This window comes from Astatotilapia calliptera, chromosome 11 (genome assembly GCF_964374335.1).
Source record: "Astatotilapia calliptera chromosome 11, fAstCal68.1, whole genome shotgun sequence".
Taxonomy (NCBI): domain Eukaryota; kingdom Metazoa; phylum Chordata; class Actinopteri; order Cichliformes; family Cichlidae; genus Astatotilapia; species Astatotilapia calliptera.
This window is the reverse complement of record NC_137432.1, coordinates 33,136,366-33,160,602: the sequence shown is the minus strand read 5'-3', so window position 1 is coordinate 33,160,602 and position 24,237 is coordinate 33,136,366. Positions and strand designations below refer to the sequence as shown.

Here is a 24,237-nt window from a genome sequence, read left to right as displayed (position 1 = left end):
AATATCTTGCTGCATTTTGCAAGTCTGCAAGTTCATACTCAAGTTTAAAACAACAACTACACTAAAGCTATTCTGTTATACCTGTATACAAAAAAAATATTTCATAGTTCAGCAATACTGATCAATCTAATAAACTTAGACCTACACCATCCTCCCTATTCTGGTATTTTAAAGAGTACTTAGCGTAAATATTAAGCAACCTAACTAATAGGGTTCCAACTCCCAGCAACAACAAAAATAAATAAATAAAAAATAGGGAACCACCCCTCACGCTCCACCTCATGATGCTTAATCGACGTAATCAACCTTAATTTGATGCAGTGTGAAAAAAAAATGCACAGAAATCAATTCTTTTTCAAGAAATATTAAATAGATTCAACATCTTTCTTCAACAAAATTGCAGACTGCACAGATGGTACCTTCCCAAAGTAAAAAGTACTATAGCTTACTAGGGTATATATATTAGACTTAATAGTCACTATATACAGTAATTGACTTCTATTCATTTTACATCAAATTAAAACTTTGGGTGTCAGATAATTATTTATTAAAAGCTCGACATTTTAAATGAGAATAAGAAAGAAAAGTATGTCTTTGTGCCCCCTTTTCCCAGTTAATGCCCTATCGGCCCCCCTGGCTAAACTTTGCTAGATCCGCCCCTGCACAGTTACCAGCGTCAGCTACGTAGAAAAAGATCCTGGAGTAGAAAGTAATATTAAATAAATTGTAACAACAGCTGATCAAGCTTAAACGTGCTGCTGTTGTTCAGCCGCTGGTTTCCTCTGTCTGGTGCAAAGTGGACCAAAAACAAACAAGAGAGACGGACTCACGACAGAAAAGCCGATCAGCTGATCATTTAAGCAGTTTCACGATTGAAGTAGCAGCCGGAGAGCGAGAGGCAGTCGCTCGTTAAGCTTAACGTGGGAATGCTTTACAAACATTCAGAGATGGACTTACACACGTGCTTTACTTCTCTCCGGATAACTTTGTCGGAGATGAAATGCCAGGTTGCTAGCGAAGCTCCAAATGCTATCCAGACCACCGACAGGTCCTGCATGCCACAGCCGCTCTATCACGTGACGCATACTGCTCCGACTGCTAACGTTCTGAGGTGAGTTACGGTGTGTTGCAAGTTTTGTGAGGTGCTTTCGTGATATTTAATGGATCGGATTACATTTTTTATTTTTCTCCGATATCCGATCCAGTAATTTAGGTCAGTATCGGACCGATACCGATACGTAATATCGGATCGGTCCATCTCTACACCTCACGCTAGTTTGCCTTAAAATGATACACATAGCTCCCATTGGCAAAGACAAAGACGACTTTAAGGGTACTATGACATGCAACAGAACATAAACAACAACAGACTCTTTTCACTGTTCTGTTGAACAAATAATGAGCTAAGCGGTCCAGTCGTCTCATATTAGGTTAACAGACTGGATTAAAGGAAACCGTCTGCAACCACCAAACTTTCTTCTCTAAATGCATGTCACCATTTTGCAGCATGTTCAGATATGTGCATGAATCATTTCCAGCAAATCATCTGAGTCATGCATGGCAAAATTATTCTCTACCAGTAATAACAGAAACAAAGAAAATGCCATTTGTAGAATGCAATTGCACCCAGTGGCTAACTCTGAGAATATGCCATGTATAAACACTGCATGCTGGTGGTGAAAAAACAAAACAAAAGGGTATGATAAAGATGAGGAAAAGATGCTAAACTTTAATTTAAAAAAAAAACAAACAAACTTGTAAACCCACCCAATGTGCCTTTCTTCAAAAAGACATTTTCTTACTTTAGCATCCTACTAGTGGAATTTCAGAACTGGTGAAAATTAGCTTGTTGTTTTCCATTTACAAAGTCATCCAGGATTTATTGGGTGCAGCGGTTTCCCTTAAACACTGAGGAATATCTGAGTCCTTCTGTAAGAATTCCCTGAGTCATTTGACCTGTTTTTCCCTTCTGTCCAAGACAATAAGTAATTAAGCCCTGAGGACTTTATGGGAATGAAAAATAACTGGCCAATCAGCAATGCCTGTTTCTCATTCAGGGGTTTCCCAGGATTTTGAGGAACCAAACCATCACATGTGGGTTCCCCCTCAAAATCCCATCCCCAACCCTGTAGATATTCCAGTCTGCTGCTCTGCTTATTCTCAGAGTTGAAACACGTTGAACCCTTTTTCCTCTTTCACTCCCCTCTTTTTCCTCTTTCCTTCACCAGCAGATATCAAGAAGTAGCCGCCTACATAAAGCCTTTCAAGATATTTCAGTTAAGTTCCAGCTCTGACCATGTTTAGAATTACCCTGCTGGGTTTAAAGAGCCAATTTAATCGTAAAGTCAAAGGGGACTTTTTTTTTTTTTGCAGTCTGAAGCATGAGGGAACTAAATATGCGACACCATCAGCGTTATTTCAAAGCTAACCACCGGGGCATTCAGCTGGAGCCTGTATTTCTTTCTGCATACACACAAAGTCACGCACACACATGCACATTTACGCTAAACTGCAAGTGGTTTTATTCACGCAGACTGTGTTTAAAGACAGTGAAACTAAACTTATTGTGTCGCCTCTACAAAGGCTTTGCAGCTTTTATTTGATGTGGCAGTTTCTTGTAAAACTGGCAGAATATACGAGTCCTTCAATAAGGAATGCTCTGAGTCATTTAGGCCTGTGTGTTGTGTCTGTCAAAATGATGGGTAATGAAGCATGAGGGCATTTTGTCCTTAGAAATGATGCAAACCTTTGGATTGTCATTGTGGTCACCCAGCCGACGTTTACCAGGTTTCCAACTTGGACCGTTGAGGAAAGTTGACAGTTTGTTGCTGATAGTTTTGTAGGTTTTGGATTTCTTCCACAAATACAAGTAGTAATGCAACTAAAAGGGAAAAAAATACAACCAAATTAGACATTAATACATAATCAAACACTACATTTAACTGATGAATGCTAACAAAGGAACAGCAATAATCCTAGAATGAATGTTTCTATTTTCTTTGGGCAGAACATTGCTCATGCAGTGCTCTGCCAACAGTGATGGCAGCAAAAATAATCATAACATCCACCTGGCATTACATTTTATTGGCCTCTTTCACCTCAACTGGGCAGTTTGTTTAGAGTAGAGTCATAATGTTATGGTTACAAAATGGACACTCGGCCAGTGAGGGAAACATGAGCTCACACCTCATCTACCAAAGGTGTTTATACCCAGATGGAGGTGAGCTGCTTGACCAATCGCCAACTTGTGGTAGCCACATCAATGATGAAAGATGAGACTAACCTGCACATAGAGGATTTCAAATCTTTTGATGGGGAAAACCAGGCCGTACACGACTTGGTTGGCTTCTTGAGCAAAGGTACCTGGGGATGGTATGAATAGCGGTGTGCAAAACAAAATGATGTGAATAAATGACTCAAACTTCTATTCCTGTTATTTATTCTTAAAACCTGAGGTAATACATTAAGGTTTAAAAGTTTAAGATGTTTAAATATCCAACAAAGAAAACGTGTCACCAGAAAGACAAACATGAAATGAATCACATGTTTCTATTGTTATTAGCATTTTCTTCATCTTTAAGCTATTTGTCCCTCCTAAATGCTAAATGCTCCACGTTCACCAGCTTTTCATTGATTTTATCTGTTGTTCACTTGACCAAGACAATAAAACTGAAGTGTAAAACGAAAATGAACTAAAAGATGCTAAAACTCTGAGAGGGTTAGTGACAGACAATGGTTAACAAAGGTTAATTCGGCCTCCAGTTTGCATAAACTGACTTTTCTTTGAACATATACCCTAAAAACAATAAGGTACTATAAAAACACCAGGAACATCTATTCAACATCTATAAAACCACCATCAACTACAGAGAAGTGTGTTTCTCATGATTTAAACAGATACCCTGCACAGACATTTGTGGCAAACTGTTTTATTTTCATCACTGTAGTATTGGGTGATACCTTAATTTTTCAAGCCCAAGCATCACAGGTATGTCTGCATGTTCTCAGTTATGTAGGCCACGGTAGTCTTAAGCATTTGAGTTGAAAGGAACAGGATTTCTTTTCAAGTTCATGAAGAGGTTTCACTTCTCATCTGTGATGTTTCTTTGGTTCTAAAAACTGATGGAGTCCCAGGTATTTCAGGAGGAGTGCCTCTAAATATTCATATTTTGGACAATGACAACAATTTGAGAGGAGGCCATCTATTTCTACTGTGAGCCATCATCACCAAATTGAAGCATACGACACCAAATATTCCCCACCTATAAGTCACAGTCTTGACATCCCTTTGCAGGCATTTCAATCCCCACTCAAACCTTGAACCAGATGACCTTAACTTTTATGGCCGTGTGGCATGGCAATGTCTCAGACTCCACATCTTTACTCCTGTGAGCATAATGACCCATGCCTGGGTTCACAGCCTCACTCATGTAGACTCACAATCACTCTCAGGACCACCTCCGAAGGGACAACCTCAATAGGGGTCTCCAATAGTTTTTGAAACTAAAGAAAATCAGATGAGAGGTAAAATATCTTCATAAACCAAAGAATTTCAGTTGTTCTGAACTCAAGTAATCAAGATCATCACAGACAGGAGAAACTAACAACACCTGGAAGACTTTCATGGTACAGAAAGTCCATCATACAGAAATTTGATCATAATTAAAGTATTTCACCTGAATGCTTTGAATCTTTGAAGGGAAAGTTCAGATTTCAAATTTTAGAAAAAATCTATAGAAATACAGTTTCCCGTGCAAGGGTTACTATGCAGTTTTGTGTATTTGAGGTCTGTGTGGCTAAAAATAATGCATGTCAACAGCAGCTATAAATGGTATAGTCAGTGCAAGAAGAACCATTTGCCTTTTGCACAAAACAGATGTGGGGGGCAGCACTGGTGGCATTAAGAATTAATCCCATTGTAGGAATTTTATTATTTTAGAACAGATACAAATGTTGATACAACTCAGTGGTGATCCAGCTGTCACACTCTACAAATGCCATCACAGACTAAAAGTTACACTGTCATAAATAAAGTACATTCACTTGCATTCAAAAGAAAAACAATAAGAAGCAAATACAAATGACTTACCAAATAATCTGTCCCAAATAATCAGAATACCACCATAGTTCTTGTCAATGCAATAAAGATTCCGCCCTGTTGAGTTTACATTCGTGAGGTTGCTGTATTACTTATTCACATTTTAGATAGATAGATATAAACATTTTCAGAATTAACTCTGATCCATAAAACATCTCCAACATGTCTACTCATTCAATCTTTCAGTCCTTATGCAATGTTTGATGTAAACAGCGTAAGGTTGGATAAAATTAGCGTCCTCTTACCATGATGAACTCTGTGGTGTTTTGGAGTGTTCAAGATCCACTCCAGAGGTCCAAGGTCTCTGATTAACTGGAAGAAAGATATAAAATCAACTTTAAAGTAATAAAGTTTCATTTTCCTTATACAAATTAAAATACAAATAAACCGTCTTTACTTGGTTTCCCAGTGACAGCATTGACGTGTTTAATTTCTTTTTGTCCTATTTGCTTCATTTATGCTCCAGTAAAGACAAAATTCAGACAGTAACCCTAACTTATTATTTTCCATCTCCCAGAGAAACCAGAATGAAACAGTTGTTGCTGTTATTGCCACTAGTCCAACTGCCTGTTTGTCGAAACACTAGAATAATCACTCTTCTTCTTCTTCTTTCAATGATCACAATGAATTTTCTTGAAAACTGTGGATGCTTAAGAAACAAACATTAAATAGTGGAATGATGAAACTTTATTTGAATTTGAATAAAACTGATGCCCTAGTGTTTTCAATTGGCAAAACCATTTCTCTGACCAATGGAAATATCCATCCATCCATCTTCTTCCGCTTATCCGGGGCTGTGTTCCGGGGGCAGCAGCCTAAGCAGAGAAGCCCAGGCCGCCCTCTCCCCAGTCACTTCCTAGAGCTTGTCCGGGGTAACACCAAGGGCTTCACAGGCCAGCTGAGAGATATAATCTCTCCAGCGTGTCCTGGGTCTGCCCCAGGGCCTCCTTCTGCCCCAGGGCCTCCTCCCGGTGGGACATACCCGGAACACCGCGCCCAGGAGGCATCCTTGTCAGATGCCCGAACCACCTCAACTGTCTCCTTTCAACGTGGAGGAGCAGCGGCTCTACTCTGAGCCCCTCCCGAATTGCCGAACTTCTCACCCTATCTCTAAGAGAGAGACCCCGCAGGAGGTGCCATAGGGGTTGGGTGCATTGTGAGCCAGGCGGCGGCCAGGAGCAGAGGTCCTGGCGGGCCGATACCCAGCTACCAAGACTGGCCGATGGAAATAATTTGGGCAACTTTAAATCTAAACTAGTACTAAAAAAAGTTAAATATTCCAGCAAATTGCTGTTGGAAGCCTTACTATAGCTGTCAGAATCACTTTCAAATATTCATAACATCCATAATTACATTTGTTGCCCTGATTAACACACTCAAAAGAGTTAATTTCTCCAATAAATAATGTTATTTATGGTGATGTTAGCACAACAACTACAGTGTTGGAAAAAAGACTTTGTGGCAATAGCAGAAAACTCCTGACAATGGTTAAAGACATTGTTTTACACACACACACACACACACACACACACACACACACACACACACACACACACACACACACAGTCTAGTCCAACACCCATGAGGTTTAAACCATCAGGAATACATTTTCTTATTCATTTCTTGTTGGAAGGTACCAAACTGATTCCTCCGTGAGTCATTATAGATTAAAGAGGTCACACTGAGCATATTTCACACAGTTCATGTTTCTCTTTTGGTTGCAAGTCATATTTCGATGGATCACATCAGTATGACAGACGGAGAAATGTGCGTGGTTGGACAGAATTTCTCTGCGATTCATTATTTCCACATAATGGCTGCGCCTGGCAGCCGAGCGTGAGAGTTTTATCTTGAATGAAAGGGGTCTCCACCACTTCACTCCAGCTCTGAAGCTGCAGCGAATAGTGAGCCAGTAAATTCTATGACATCAAAAAAAACAGAAGGCATAAATTACATCCCTCAGAAAATTGTGACTATTACGACTGTTCTCACTAATAGCGCACTAAAAGATCGAGGGCGTTCCAAATCCATTCATTCCCTCTAACGATTGTGGGGATTGTAAAAGTGATACTCTCAGTCACTTTAAAAGGCAGACAGAATGGTCATGCTTCTGTTTGGAATATTTCATAAAATCTCATTATTTTTTATTGAATACAGGCTCCACTGCAACATGGAGTCCACAAAAGTCTGGCTTAACAGACAGATTAGCACTGGCACAGAGAGACAGACAACTTTACAGATTTTATTTTCCTATTGATTCTTTAAACAACAACCACATTAATTCAGGTAATACTAATCTGGTAGTGCTACATGCTGCCTGAAAATATTTTATAATTGCATCATAGAGGTGTAATACCTCTTTGACTAAACAATGAAGTTGCAGCCATGTTACTGAATTATGCCATTGAATAATTGACATATAAGCATTTTTCCAGACATTATGTCACCATAGATAAACAGAACTTTGAAAAACTACCCTGAATTGAAATCTGCAGAAGAATTCCCCAACGGTAAGGTGATTATCTGCCAGTTCTCAACATCCAATGTCTATAGCCAGGTGACTACTTAATGTCTATTTAGATAATGCTTCTAAATAACTGCTCAAAAATGCCTGAAGGCATTTAGAGTCTGTTGTAGAACCAAATATAACATGCAAAAACGTTTCATTTCAGCACTTAATTGTACCTCATTGAAATTTCGTTATTGTTAGAAAAGGAATTCTTACATATGCACTAAAATATTTAGCTTCAAAGTAACAGCTGTTCTTACAGCTGCAAACAAAACAATTTAAAAATATTGCAACTTTAACTCTGAAGGCAAACGTTCTCCTTTTTGGGAATGTTTCACTTTTTTAAGTTTCACTACTCCTCAGAAAGTAGGTAGCAGGTGTTTGCAGACAACTCTAGATCTTCCATGAAAAATGACTATTAACCTACAAGCAACCACTCAACCAGGCAGGAAATGCAGTTTGATGACGACATACATCCAGAGTCAGTAATGATTTAGATTCAGTTTAAGGGAAAAATATATATACATAAAAACATAACAAGTGAGTCGTTTTTATAGGAAAATGCCATTCCAAACCTTTAAACAGAAACAGTGTCATATTTATAATATACTGACACCAAATCTCTTGTAGATACACACCTAGTGAAAACGTAAGCAAAGAATATGGAAAACTACCGTGGGTTAGTATTAAAATCAGGTCCTTGTTTTGGCATTTTTCCACAGAAAAAAAAACAAAAAAAAACAAACACATACACTGTTGAATGAGCCTGTTTGGCATTTACCTCAGTATGGATCCAGAACTGGTAGAGCAGGTTTAATTGTATGTGAACAGCGAATATGGATGGAGGTACAGCCAGAGCCATCGGCAAATAGAAAACCTGAAGAAAGAAAGATTTCAACAGAAATCTAATGGAACCAGAGTACAATGTGACAGGGTCCCAATAACACAGGTTTATTGCTCCAATAAGGTGGAACTACAAGCCTGTTTTTGCTAAATGATGCTTTTATTATTTTCCTGACTGACTATGTTAAACAAAAGTAAAACAATCCAGGTAACGATGTCCTGTAGGTTTAAGTGTTTATTATTCAAAACTGAATAAAACTCTTTCCACAGTCAGAGATTTGAGTCTTGAAGCTTTCAAAGATTTAAGTGAAGCACTTTAAATTAATATTTCTATTCCATCTATTGTCATTTATTTCAATTTTTAAATGTAGCGCCAAATCCCAATAGTCAATTGCCTCAAAGTGTTTTATATTAGACGTTATATATTAGGAGTCCATTTGTTAGGGACATATTTTGGGCAGATTTGGTGGTCAAGAGTCTTTACAGCAGTTGGATTGCACTTGAGTAAACGAGTCAAACTCCAAGTCCACTGTGATCAGAAGAATCAAGTTATCTAGTACTAAAGTGTGACTAGATTTCTTTTTCATTGTTTTTGGACAATGAGGCAGCTCCATGGTGCAGAGAAATAAAAAAAAAACATCAAGTTTTGGATATGCAGACAATATTTCAGTCGTTCATCATCCAATGTTTCCCATGAAATTACACTGTATTCTTGTTGTTAGCAATGACACTTGATGCACCCAGGCTTAAATTAAAAACGTATGTCACAATGACATCAACTGACTCTTCAGTGAAGTCATCATCTCATCAACCTAAAACTACTGCTGGCACTGGTGGTAGTCCATGTTCTACGTTGCAGCTGTACAGGTCTGCACCTGGCACAGGTTCTGTTTAGAGTGGCCCTCCAGCTCAGAGCAGGTTTCTACACCACAAGCAGTAAAAGATGCAGTCTGCTACAGTGGACTTGGAGTTTGACTGTGGAATGAGAGACTCTTTGGAGATAGCTAGTTACTGTAGTTAGCCGAATCTCGTTTTTCAAATTACAACTGTCTAATACTGTAACTTATGTTTGAATGCAATCATGTTGTTCTATTAGAAAAAAAAAATCTGTGTGTTTAAAACAAAGGCTATCACTTGAAACATCCTTTAAAAGAATGAATATTGTCTTACCCATGAGGTAAACGGCTGGGTGACAGATTGTCGGAGGGCAGTGGTAAGGTTGTAGTACTCTGAACTGTGATGAACCTGGTGAGCAGCCCAAAGGACAGCAACCTCTGAAGAGCAATCATACACACACATTGTTAAAGATTAGACAGCAGCCATGTAGCCCTCTATATACAATTCATGCACTAGCCTTAAAGCCTCTCAGTATAACAAATGATTTATGCCAATCAAACCCTGCCCAATCCCCAAATAAGCAACTATACACTTTTATCCCCAGGAGGAGCCATTTTAACCTTGCTTCTGGCCAGCTGTGAAGAAAACCTGAGACCTGAGCCTTGCTGGTCATAAGGGGGTAGGGATTTCAGGCTATTATGACTATGGGGGTATTTGGCTGCAGCTGGTTAGCGTCCAGCTTGATGTCCCAGTGCTCCAGTTTACATTCCTCTGCTGTGTTGTGATACTTGCTACATTAATATCTGTGTTACACTTCATTTTAACATCCAAAGGGAACATGCTTGTTAAGTTTCACTGGATCTCCAGATCGTTTCCGGACCACCCCGTCTGGTCTGTGCTTTTTGGCACCTCCTGGCTACTTTGGCTTCTGCTGCTGTACAAGGAGAATAGTAACCTTCAAATACTTCAGAACCACATAACCCTATATGCAGACTATATATGGTAATATATTCCTTATAGTAAAAGCCCCAGCGATTAAATTAGGTTTGAGTTTCATATGGCAGCCTTGCTGTGTAATGCGATTACATTTGAGTTAGATTAGGCATTAGGATGTGTGAATGTGGTCACAATTGGGTAGTTGAAAATTAAATAACCTACGCTTAGAATTGGCTCAAACGGCACTTTATATTGTTTTATTATTATTATTATTATTCATTCATCTAAATGTTGTCTCATCAAGACATGCCCATATCTTTTCTGTCTAGGTTCGCCAACTCTTTGGAATTCCTAGGACTTCAACATTGACTACATTTGATTAGTCAATCTTCATCTAAGACTTTCACAGCCTGAAACCTGTCACAGCTGATGCAGATGGCCAAATTAGAGCAGCAATTAACCTGAGCATGCCCCTAGTGTGGCTACAATGCAACCTTCACACAGAATAGAAAACTCAAATCAGGAACCTTGTTGTCAGGCAACTTTGTCAACCACTTCATGACCACCCCTGAAGTGAAGGAGGGTAAAAGGTTCTTTTCACATCTCAGTTGTAGACAAGAGCAAAATCAATCACAGTCCAGGCTTAATAAAAATAAAATAATAATTACAAGAACTTCCATACTAACATGTCCAAGTGAAATTAAAAATACGGGTTGTAAAATTACCCATCAATACATAAAGTTGTAAATCAATATTTGACAAATCTGCTCTTGTCATTTACGGATTGGTTGGTGTTAGCAATGTCTTGCTTACAAATGACTAAAGAATAAGCATTACATAGAAGCTACAGAAGCCTACTAAGGATTTCCAAGGACCAGATCATACATGAGAACACCATATAAAGATGAAAGCTGTGAACAAGAACCCAAGAGCCTCACGTTTTGCAGGTTGCTGATATTGATGTTCATGTGTTCACTGTACAAACCAATTAGAACACTGTTAATGGAAGGACACTACACAGGAAGAGACACTTCGAGGACAATGGTTTATGAACAGCTCAGTGACACCTTTATAGAAAAAACAAGAAAATTACAAATATATAATGTTGACAAGTTTAACTCTTCCTTCCTCTCCATTTCACAAATCTGTGAGTTGTATTAAGGCCAGCAGTCATGAAACAAAAATGGGTCGCGGGTCTCTGCACCTGAACAAACAAACTGCTGAAAACCTAAGGTGAGTGGTAAGAGAGCGGAGGAGCATGGTGATCAGTGACAGTGAGGCAGAATTCAGTTTCAGAAAACCAACCAGAAAACTACCGCTCCTGAGCAAAAGTCCACACCACTAATATTTAACAGGGTTATTGCTGGACTTCAGCAGGTGTGAGAATAAATGTCACAGACTGTTTTTGGAAGTGTCATTTATCGTGTTAAATGGCATATTTTGGATTGACTCAAAATGGAAGCAACAGGGTTGGATTTTGTTTCAAACTTTATTAAACCTAAGTGCCACTGAAATCTGCTGATGAGGCAGAGGAGAGAAGTGTGGGAGGAGAGGAAGAAGGAAGGAGAGTGACTGAACTACAACAGTCAAGCACAAAAATTATGATATTTCTTCCGCTCTGAACCATAGGGTATTCAAAGATGAACTGTCCTGCTAAGAGACATATTCAGAGGATAAGCCAGCCTTTGTTCAATTCCAGCAGCCTGAAGCTCTTGCTTTTTTTCTTCTAACTGGAGTCATGCTTGGCGGGGTTCAAGACTAAGGGCGGCTAAGATTGATGTTTGTTGTCATTGATAGGAAGTTGGAACAGCTAAGCTTCACTGCAAGCCCATGTCCTCATCTCTGGACTCGGCGGGACACTGCATAGTTTGGCAGGGTCTATTCAGGAGGGAAGCCCCGTTAATGGTGAGAACCAGTGCCACAGAGCCCACGTTCCCAGCAAGAGCACAGAAATGCTGTGGACGGCCCTTCCATCTGTCCTCCAGTGAGCCTTAAATCAGGATTTCTAGGGAACAACAAGGATGAGTGCATACTAATCAGGTGATGGACATTTATGACACTTTTTTACCACACCCACAGGAGATACATGTTTGTGACTGTCAGTTCCCCAGTAAACTTGGGAAACCTAAATGTGCCACTGCTTTGCTCAACTGTTTAACCCCTAGTGCATATCAGTGTAACTGCAGGTACCAAAAGCAGTTGTAATCTTATTTAGTTCATTTAGTTTTTATTTATTGTCAGAACGTACAATATTAGAGCAAAAACAACCTCAACAACCAGACAATCCCTTATGTGAAGGCACTTGGTATAAATAGGGTGGTAGTATCCCCCACCCCCACTCCAGCAGAACCAGTTTCAGGGAGAAACAATCAACTGTCACAGGTGTGAAATAGATGGGTAATAAAAGCGTAGCATTTTTTTTTTTTTTTTTTTTTAAAAGGTTACGATTGTGATATGCAACCGTAGTTTCACTTATGTGTGCTTATGAGTGTTCAGTACATTGGAAGTCTGAGTAGGCTGAACCTATAGCAGCACAACTAAGAGATGGCTCAGGGTCACCTGGTTCAACCCCAACTAAGCTTTATTAAGGGTTTTAAGCCAAATCGTAAAAATCAAAAAGGGGATCTCTGTCTTGAACCCAAACTAGCAGATATCTAAAGAAACTAAAAGATAAAGCAAAACTTGCAACTTTCTCCTGAAGCTCGCTCCTCTTTTCTAAGACACTGCTACCACATAAGTATGGCCACAGCACATGGTTCATATGCGTTAAAACTAAATCAGACAAAACAACAAAACACCCCCCCTCCAAAAAAAGACTCACTTGGAATAAAGGCATTTTTGAACTTTCAAATGTTTTTCTAAAAGATTTTTGATTAATTAGTTAACTTAAGTTTATTAATTTAAACAACTCACGATTTAAGATTAAAAATGGTAATGGATTTTGGGCTCTTTGCTGCCATGCTAATGGAAGCCTGCTAACAGACCGAGAATAGAAACACTTAAAATGTGATGTTTAATAGGTAAGCAAATGCTAAAAAGAAGGTTTCAACTATGGCATATTTATACCTATTAGTGCAATAACTAACGGGCACTAAAGACCAAATATTGCTAAGGATGAAAGTCTCGAACTAGGAAATTATTAAAGGAAGTGAAATTTTCCCCTGGGTCAGGGTCTCAAAGTCATAAACAATCCAGTGTGTGATGAAGCCAATTTTAATAACACTCACTCATGTCATTTTATTTTTGACCCTGAGCAGGAGCAGAGGAAGCCTGAACAGCTGGCCGTCACTGGGGACCATTTGTGACCTGGAGATTTATTCTTGTTCTTCTCTGTTCACAAAAGAGAGATTTCTAGGCTAAAGAACAGACTCACCACATACCACACAACTGATTTCCTTTTCCTCCTGTAAATAAATCACTTAAAACTCAATATTGTGGACACACTTTTTTTGTTACAACCTAGAGTCAATTGCAACAAAATGGGGGTTCATCCAGGATAAAATACCCACAGAATCCCTTTACTGTAAATGTTCATGTTTTTCCTTTTCATTCATCTTTTGAACAGTTTGTTCTGCAACATTTTAAACACTGCAGCAGCAGAAACTTACTGTCCCAGTACATGGGCTCAATTGAAGAGATATTGCAGGACGTCTACGTTATAACTTTTTTAGAATCATTATCTGGCACGTAATCAAGGTCCATAATAATGAAATCATAATCAGTCATGTAATGTGACTAGGTTAAACTTTGACACGGCCTGTTTACATCTATCCAAACCATGTCAGGAGCAGTGTTTATATAACCAGAGTCATGTAAACACAAGAGCCAAAGTCCAATTGAGATCCATAAATTTAGCTCTAGTCAAGGCCACCACCAAGCCCCTACAAGTGCCAATTTATACCTTGAATAATGCTTCTATAAGAAGAAAATATGACTAAATAAAAGAAAAATAATCACCATAGGAGTAGATCCAAACTGACACTCTTAACCATATAAAATGCGTTTACAGTTACATCAATTAGATGTCTAAATCATCACCCGCAGAGACAAACACTTGGCAGTAATAAGCAACATCCTTCAGCCATCATGTGCAGCCCTCTGAGTGGTGGGCTGCCCTGTCAATCACAGGACTAATGGGCTGTGAACAGCTCTCCAGTGTTTGGATTGGAGGACTCTTGGATAGGGTGCCAACCCAAACAGCAACGCAGGGCTCAGTGGGATGGTCGGCCAACTCTCCTCCATCTCTGCCATACTTCATGCTGTCCACACAGTTCAGTCACACACTCTAAAGTAAACACACTAACCCTGGTCAGGCCCACTTGCAGCTCTCACAAACAGGGTGTAAAAACTATGCAAAGAAAGTGACAGGAGAAATAAAATTGATTTTCTGTTTAATTTTGTTATATCAACATTGTGCTTTAATTGATCATATTTCCACGTCCATTATTTCAGTGTGCTGAAATCCAAAGCACCAGTTCTTTGCCCTCCCTTTTATTGCTTTCTGTTGCAGACCCAACATCAGAATCCACCTCTTCAGTTCCCAGAGGTTTACTGAACTGTTTAAAAAGTGGTGAAACACTGTTTAGCATACACCTTTCCCAGCTTCATTAAAATGCCTTGGTGGCATCAAATTAAAACTGAGTATATTATAAAAAAATTAATTTTGGTTTCAGCATTTGATATGTTTCCTTTGTAAAACTGTCCATTAAATACAGAGTTCAGATATATTTAGTTACATTTTATTCAGCTAGCAGGGTTATGATAATATGATGAAAAGACAAAAACATTTACAGTTGAACCCATTTATAGTTTTTAGTATATAATAAGAGTTTAAATGACATTTATAATGTCCAAGTTTAAAGAGAAATTTCAATAACTGTTTTGCATGTGTATGTTTCAGGTAATCAGACCCCATTCACATGAAAAGGAGAGACATTATTTTATTTTTCATTTTAAATGTTACATAAAAAGACTATATCCAGCAAATCAAATAAAAACAATAATTGCTGAAGTAATGTCTTACCACTCAAGAACAAGCAATGTAGTAATAGTGAAAAATTTAACAGGAAATGAGAAAATCCTACGTAAAAATGCAGGTTTGGTTAAAATTCAAAAGTAAAAAAAAAAGTTTTACTAATCTATCCTCATATTCATTTTTCACATTCACACTTCATCTCTCCACTCAGTGGAAGTTTGTCCTCAGCTATGTCTGCAGCTGAAATCACCTCTTCTGTCAAAACTGTTGACAGAGGGAAGTCTGTCCATGCAGCGAGCAGAGCACACGAGGGCAGCAGACAGCCTGACTCTGGCCTCTGCTGAGCTCAGCGACCCTCTCAGTGATCATAACACACACTTCTTTTCCACACTTTGGTTAAAGCTGTACATACAGGCACTGTGGATATTATCTCTTTGTGATGTGTAGGTTCAATCAGACCAGTTTTTCTTGGTCTCATTCTACAGTTCTTTCCCTCTCAACGCACACAGAGCAGACAGTATGAGCAAAGAGGCCTATAGATCACTGTTGATGTTATCTTTACCTCCCATGAGGTCTTTCACTTGCTCTGTTCTGCTTGCGTGAGTGAGACTCCCACATCCTGACCAAACTGTACAGACAGAACCAGCAAACCAAGCAGGAGTCCAGATTCTTCTGTTGGCCCTGCAACCTGCACTAGGCCAGGAACTTGCTGTCAGAATAAAGATTTATGAAGACCTGGCTGCCTGGGGGCCTTTTCAAGGCCCAGACCCTCTCAACCTTGCCCCACAGCCAGAAGGTGCTTCTCTTTAAACAACATCCACACCGCCCAGCTCTCCTTTGGGATGGAGGACAGTGATAAGCACATCTGTTTGTCTCAACAACTGCTGCTGTCTGCAGGGCTGAATGACAGCGGGTGTTTGGACACACCAGCAGAAAGTTAAAGTTAGGTTTGTTTGTCGAGTTGAGTTCAGGTTATCTACTGGGATTGCAGCTAAATTTAATTGTCTGTATGAACTAATCAGAATCAGACACTTTATTGTCATTGTCATGAGAACAACGAAATTAAGAATGGTCCCCAATCATTGCATCATCCCTAGCAATATCAAAATATAAATAAAATAATAAAATTCAATAAATAAAATAGATAGAATACTTAAAATACTAATAAGATATAACAGTAAAACATTCACATACATTCCCACACACATGCTTCAGACCGTGCATAGATTAACACAAGAGTGGCGTGATGGACATTTTTTTGTAGTATTCAGATGTGTTATTGCAGTTGGATAACAGCTGTGTTTGAGTCTATTAGTCCTTGCTCTGATTGCCCTGTACCGTCTGCCTGAGGGCAACAGTTCGAACAGGGAGTGGCCAGGATGTGAGGTGTCTTTTATGATGTTTTGGGCCTTTTTAAAACAGTGGGCGTAATAAATCATCCATTTCCTTGACTCTAAATCATTTTAACTTGTATGCTTAAAAAAAAATAAAAAATAAAATGCCATCAAGCTGATGCCTCAGCTGATATGTGACACTGGAAAATGTCACATATCAGCTGCAGTGGTGCAGCTGCATCATATTTGCTGCTAAACCGCAATCCATGTTGAAACCTACCTCTACCCAGCTTCTCCTCCTCCTATGCTGCATCAGACCAAAACAATTTGTTGTCACTGACCAACTAAACAACACCACTGTCTGGATATTGCTGCTTCTGATCTACTGTGCATGCAGAGAAAGTCAGAGAGGGCCCACATTAGAGGCATAATGACAAATATAAGGAAGTAAATAAACATCTTTAACTATAATGGTCCTCTCTGAACCAAAAGTAATGATTAACAGGGTTAATATTACGTGTGTAAACATTAAAATTGATTAACCAAAATTTTTTTAAAGTACTCCTATCTAATTGTCACCGAAAGTAGAAGATAAATAATCCTGTGTCCACTTTATATAGTTTAGTTCCTTTGCTTTATCATGGATAAATGTAAAGTGCACTACTTTATAAGGATTACAACATATACAACTGAATTTTGAGTGCTACTTCTTATCATATTTCTGTTCCAGCTTGCATCATGAATAATCCAAAACTACTTTAATCTAGAAATGCACTAGCCAGTATTTAAAAAAAAAAAAAAAAATCCAGTTAAAAATGCCAACATACACTGTTTACCAATTCCAGTTCTGTGCTGTTAAAATCAGATTAAACTGCCCTTGTCTCAAAATACATCACTTTGTGGAAGTAATGATACCATCTCACAGGACCTTTAAGTGATGCTCTGGTGTTTCTGAGCTCTGTGAGCAGCAGCAGTTACTGTGGTGAGACAACTGCAGCATAACTCCATTACCTCACATATAATCAGAGTACAGACAGCTGACTAGCTGATTAATGGCTTTACTCTGGCAGGCATGCCTGGATATAGATGCTGCCCAAGAGCAGAGCTGCTATTAGTGGCACTCGCGATATGAGGTTAGAATAAACAGAATCAACAGTGCTGTCAACAACATGGCCGCATCTGAATCAAGCTGGCCTGCTGCTCACCCAAAACCATCTGCGTTCAGGCTGGTTCATAATAGCAGCGTTTTTAACATATATAGTGCGTCTGCTGCTGAAAGAACTGTGGGGAGAAGGAACCCAAAAAAAAAGCGCGGGGTTAAAATGGGAATCTGTTTTCTATTCTTGTCAGTCATCAGGTTATTGAATCAATGCGTTTATAGAAGGTGGCTTCTATGGCTGCTAATAGATAAACTAGCGGCTAAATGTTTACCAAGGGTCATATTATTTCAGAGGCCAGAGGAGTTAAATTTTCTGGAAATCTGTCAGCAATTGAACACTTACATCTTTTCTTTCATGAAAAGATAGATAAACATTACCAAGCAGTACCAAGTAAAGTTACAGCAATGATTCGTGAAAATTCTGGTATTAGCAATGTGATCAAGCAAATACTGATATCGGGAGTTCGCATAAACAAACACTTCATTTGAGCCTGTGTGTGCGCAAAGGTCATTCAAATGTTTGGAATTCCAGATTTGCCTCAACTTTAACCACAACGGGTGTTTTCCTAAGCAGAATCACACCAAGTGCCAAAGGCCATAAATACAGTGTAGTAAAAGGCTTTCGCCATTTCTTTTGTGAATGAGAATCCCGAGTTTCATCCAGCTCAAATTAAAAAACAGAGCTGGACATTGGACCGCTCAGTCTTCTTTAATTTGATGTTATCCCCAAGATCAGTGTCTGGAAAGAGCAACATCAAATTAATAAGGTCTCCTTAGTAAAGATGGCATCAGCACAGACGACTGCTGCCCTTCCAGTTATCTTTGAATCATCTTTTCATGTGGAAGTCAAAGAGGGGAAACTATGAAAATATCCATAAAGCTGGTCAAACAAAGTGATATTTCATGCTGAGGCTGACGTTTCCAAGCATGTAGTTGGTTCTTCTAGCATTTTTCTATTGTGATCTTTTTCTTATTATGCAATATTACAAGTTCTATCTTATTCATTTGGACACTACAATTACAGTTGCAGTGTTCAGACTGTTGAGGCAACAAATGGCAACAGTGCTCGTCTTACATCCATTTCATTCTTCAGTGGAAACATGCCTCACTCACATTGGAACATTTTGGTTGAACCTTCCTCTGGAAGAAGCTGGAGGTCAGAAAATGGTTGACCAAGATGACCTCGCCTGACCAGAGTGAGGAGTGAGGACCGTGCCGGCCCTGTCCTGTGGTCAGGGACAGCCACTTCCCTTTGGTAACAAGGGAAAAAGCTTATATTCCTGAGCAAGCACTGCACCAGATGACTATCTGCAACCTCACAATCTTCCATAATAACAACCCAAAGAGGCTGGAGAAAGAGGAAATGAAAGTAAGTGGAACATTTTTGAGACATAAAACTGATTCTGCAGTTCAAAAATAAAATAATTCCAACCGAACACACCACAGAGATATGTCACAGTATTGGCGACATTCCTCTGCATCATGTGACACCAAGAGGACGACAACAGTGGGAAAACGTCATGAGATCGCCTTTCAGGTGTTATTGGATGTTATTCAGCAGACAGAATACTTCTTAAAATCAGTGAATGTTACTTAACTCAGTTTTCTTGGATTGTCAAAACGAAAATCTGGAGCTTTGTATACATGATAGATGGACTCTGCACTTTTCCAGTCAGAAAGTTGATCCTTGCCCAGTTTTTTTTTTTTTTTTTTCCCAGATCAGGTAGTGGTTTGGATTTATTCTGTCCCAACAGTTGAACTGAGAGACCCAATTAATAGGACTGCCAATCCCTGCCTCAATGATTTACAGATACGAATCACCGGTGAGCATCCAGACAACATAAAAGCTTATCATCATCAATACAGCTGCTGAGCAGCTACACAGATTTTCTCATTTTTCAAATATGATGCAATACATTGACACAAGCTGATGTTTTTGTATTCATTAGCCAAGTCTTATGTTGCAACTTTGGCTTTTTGCAGATTCACTTGCTTCTTTTAAGTTATTAAACTTTTTTAAAAATGCATTTTTCTTCTTTCATGCATTTCCCATTTAAAAGGAAAGCAGGCTTTTTAAAACAGATGCCACATGGACTCATGAGTTCCTCAGCTCACAGAAAAATATGAGCATCCTGTCATCCTGCCAGGAAAGTGTGGTGCAGTCCCAGTCCATGTAAGACGAGGTAATTCGCATCTGTACTTTGACACTCGTTTTCATGACCAGGTCATTGATCATTTAAAGGTTTAGTGTGCAGGTGATGCTAACAAGAAACGAGGATCCCTCATGTCCCTATAAAAATAATAAAGTAATATGTGTGCATCTAAAGCTATTCCTCAATTAAACAGTGTGTACTGAAAGAAAAAAATCCAAGTTACTCATCTTTGCAGGCACTACAGAGGTTGCCGTGTAGATTTTTAAAACTTGAATGCTGTATGTTCATCATTCATAGTTACACCAGACACTGAATGTCTGATTGTAATTTACCATCTTACACTGTATTCCAAAGTGCCTAAACTCCAACTTACACAAAGACATAACCATGATGGTTATATGCCTTGCACTCTGAAAGTGCACAGTAAAAGTCAAAGTAAAACTGACCACCAGCATCTTGAGCTGATGTTCTCAGTCACCTCAAAAGCACAGAGGCCAGTTCAGCTGTGGCAGAAAGTTTAAAAAAAAAAAAAAAAAAAAAAAAAAAAAAAAAAAAAACACAGCTTCTGTTTAGTCAGATTCTAACATCAACACAGAACCAGTGGACTTTCATCCAAAGCTATGTGGACTAGACAGCGGTCAGCTTGATGTGCCTCTGACACAAATAAACATCAGCGCAGGCCACAGATAAATAGCTCTCTTCCGATGTGCTGAGTGGCAGCTGAGCATCTGGCATGAACATCAGACAAGACATGTGGAGAAGCCTTTTTTTGTAGAGCCACTACTCTACAAAATTCTTTGACATGTACATTTTTTTAATATGCTTTTTTTTTAAGACATATTCTGAAGGACGTTGCTACTTCTGAGACATGACTTTATACAGCCTGCTGCTGCAACAACTCTGGGTTAAGACCAGAGTCCTCTGGAGACCATGGCCTCTCACATCTGCACAGCTCTAAAGCAGCTGGATGTAACTCAAAAATAATTGCTTCCTCTACAACGTCCAGAAAAGCATGATGTGCATCCTATCTTCACGACTCCTCCCTGTGGGGATGGCAACTAAATCAATATTTTACAGCCATTTATCATCAGCTAACTTTGCAGCTTTTGTTATTACTTTACATACTGGCCTAACAAGCGTAAGATCACCAGTTTGATCCCAAGAGGAGACAAATCCCTTTGCCATTTTGTGAGGTAGAGCATTCTGTGTATATTAAAAAAAATGAAATAAAATCTACTAACAATCAAACATGCAGAGCTACCTGCTACGACATCCTCTTGTGAATAAGGGAGCAGCCAAAAGCAGCAGAGTGATTCACAACTCAGCAGCATTAACCTGGATACATGTTTTAAATGGTTTTATTACTATTGACAAATTGCTCATTGTGAATATTTTACAACAAACACCATGAATCCAAACTGACAGGAGTTACCAACCTTGACCAGGACAATGCTCTTTATAAGTTGATTTCAAGCAATGTTACAAAACAGTGTGGATCTAGATACTTGTGCACCTGGAGTTATGGAACACAAGACACATCTTGAAGAAATAAGCCATGGAAATGGAGGATCAGCCCCAACTGAATGATCGGAATATCTCAGGTCTATGCTTTTGCCAGTGGCAATGGTGCCAGGTAGTGATAATTCTGTAAAGCAATTATTTGTCAACGACCTTTTTCTAAAGAAATGCAGACAATGAATAAAAACTAACGCACAAGGACAAAAACGATGATGACATGTATGAACACTTGCTTCAACTATAAGGAAAATATTGTGGAGAGACTAGACCCAATCAAGTTGTGTAGAAAGGTGCGACCAATGTGGAAGTGATGCAATCACAAGCAATGTTCTTGTGCAGTAAGGTTAGACGGGCACATTTAATCCAACCCTGGGAAACTGCACAGTGGTTTTTTTGGAAACGGTACAACTAGCTCCCATGCTCCGTTTCCCATGAAAATGAAAAGTAATGTCAACACGGGACGAAGAGACGAATGGAAACATTTTGCGTGTGATATCAGGGAAAACAAGACGCTTCGCAAACCACGTGGAGCAACTTAGCGGCAAAAAGATCCAACTTTTATTATTTCTATTTTAGTCAATTAACTGAACTTTAGATTTGGTTTGCTATTATTCCTGTTGTGATATTTAGTTGAGTAAAACAAAATCAAGATGTGTTGTCAATTAACAACCTTACCTGTTGGAACAGGTAAGAATATTTTGAATGTACTGTGCTCATTATGGTTGAAATTCCTGAATAAATAGAATCTCGCATTTAATATGTTACAATGTGTCTACATTCAAATTTTTCAGCCAAAGAAATAATGACTATAAACTTGTAATTAAAACAAAAAAACAAAAAAAACAAACAAGCATGTAACAAAAGAGACTCTTCCTGTGCTATAGTTTGTATTGACTGACTAACAATGGTGAACACAACAGAAGGTGAGCACGCAAATTTAAAATCAGGTATGTCGTTGGTTTTTTTTGGGCGGGACTCAGAACTTTTTAGCTGCACCCTTCAGGTAAAGGAGCAATTGTGTTTTCAGAACACACGCAAAAAACAACAACTATTAACATAGCTTGTTACACAAAACATTTTTTTTTGTAAATTAAAATCTGCACAATAAATTCCCTTCAGCTGTGGGTGAGTGTACGACTGGTACCGTGAGCAAAACGGTGGACCCAGTAGTAGCCAAAGTCCACTCCCAAGAAGGTGAACCACCAGGTCCAGGCAGAGTCCCAGGGCAGCTCCACCAAGCGGTAGTGGTTCCACACATGCATGTAAGCGCTCAGCTCACAGCCTCTCATCAGCAAGCTGTGGAGAGGAAAGGTCAAAGCTCAGTGTCGGCTCAAATGTGCTTATGCAAGTACAGCATTCAGTTTGTGATCATGTACAGCTGCGCTCCAAGGATCACGATAGTCATCTGTTCACCTTGTGTTCTACCTTGACAGAAATTTGTTTAATTTGTAAGTAATTTTGTACATCAGGTATTACAAAGCCTCCCCTGTTTGAGTTCCCATCATTCAGCCGTATTACTGCTCCCCATTTCAATCTACATTTTAAAATGATGCAGAACTAGAAAAGATTATGTTCAACTAACTTTGAAACTAACGTTATATTTACATTGAAGATGAACCACTATAAGAACCATTTTAGAAGAACCACCTTAAAACCAATTTCAGTAAGCTGAAGTTTGTTTGATTAATAGTTTTAATAGTTATATTCAGTTCTGTTGCACATCCTAAACCTGCCATACTGCATGCTTTTATCGCCTAATTTATCTGTTCCCTGCTGGCCTCCTCACATGAACTCACTTTTAACAGGTAATGGTTCTTTAATACAAGATCCAGAGTTACAGCACCTAAAAAAAATAAACTAAAAAACCTAAACTAAAAAACAAACAAACAAACAAAAAACCACATTGCTCAGCCATATAAAAAAAACAAAACAAAACAAAAAAAAACAAAAAAAAACACGGTGTTTAAAATGAACAGAAGCCAAATTATGCCTTACTTGCACTATTGCTATGTGACCTGACCTGCCTAAACACTCACAGTGGGAGTCTGGAGACCATTCCAGCAGATAGGGAGGTGATTCCATCACTGATTGTGATCACTGGGGCCCCCGTCTTCAGAAAGCCCACCACCAGCTCCAGAGTCATCAGTCCCACAAAGAAAGGAGTTGCCTGCACAGACACAAAATCATGATTCAGCAGTGTTACAAACCATGAAAACACAACTGTTCCAAGTCCTCTGTTGCCATTACCCGTTGTGTTGAGCATTTGTTTTGGCAGATGAGCTAAAAGCTTGCAGGACTTTCATGTCTTGTGATCCATGATGTTTGTTTCACTGTATGAGCCTGGAGCAACGGGTATAAAACCACAACCAATTGGCAGATTGGTGAACAAAAACATTTATCCAAGCACGGCAGCAGTGGAGGTAGAAATTATCTCAGTGGATGAATTAAACATCAGTGCTAACCAACAGCAAGCTTTCATTTCAGTGATGTCAGGCAGAACCCAAGCAAAATAGAATGAGGAGCAAGATCTTATTTTAAGAAACCTAATTGTCTTCACGCTCACTGATAATATAAAGTCATACATGTTCAGAGAGAGCGCATTAAGTCTGTTAGGCTACGTAAGTAGATGGAGACCGCAGGTAAACAAGCTACGCATCTTATGTTACAGGAACACGTAAAGGGCTGATGTGCCCTTTTCCAGCTCCACAATTTCATCATGGACCTCTACTAAATCAACTTTGCATGATTCACATTTCAGTAGAATTCTTACTCACCTTATACTGTGCCTTTATGCAATTCTTAAGTTCCTCTTCTATTAGAAACAACCCACTTCATTATCACTTTAAGGCCATCCTCCCTAAACAGTCAAATTTCT

The 24,237-nt window shown here is 39.0% G+C and overlaps 1 protein-coding gene across 2 annotated transcripts in view; it reads right to left on the bottom strand.

Annotated features, from left to right (window-relative positions):
- Window positions 1-24,237, bottom strand: part of agmo (alkylglycerol monooxygenase) — a 49,338-nt gene that overhangs the window by 21,353 nt on the left and 3,748 nt on the right. For both annotated transcript variants that reach the window (XM_026185128.2, XM_080308142.1), the window contains exons 2-9: window positions 23,399-23,529; window positions 22,507-22,658; window positions 9,621-9,724; window positions 8,389-8,484; window positions 5,344-5,410; window positions 5,090-5,155; window positions 3,284-3,363; window positions 2,747-2,881 (exon numbers count right to left, since the gene is read on the bottom strand). In XM_026185128.2, the coding sequence (XP_026040913.1) occupies window positions 2,747-2,881; window positions 3,284-3,363; window positions 5,090-5,155; window positions 5,344-5,410; window positions 8,389-8,484; window positions 9,621-9,724; window positions 22,507-22,658; window positions 23,399-23,529 (831 nt within the window). The remainder of the gene's footprint in view (window positions 1-2,746; window positions 2,882-3,283; window positions 3,364-5,089; window positions 5,156-5,343; window positions 5,411-8,388; window positions 8,485-9,620; window positions 9,725-22,506; window positions 22,659-23,398; window positions 23,530-24,237) is intronic.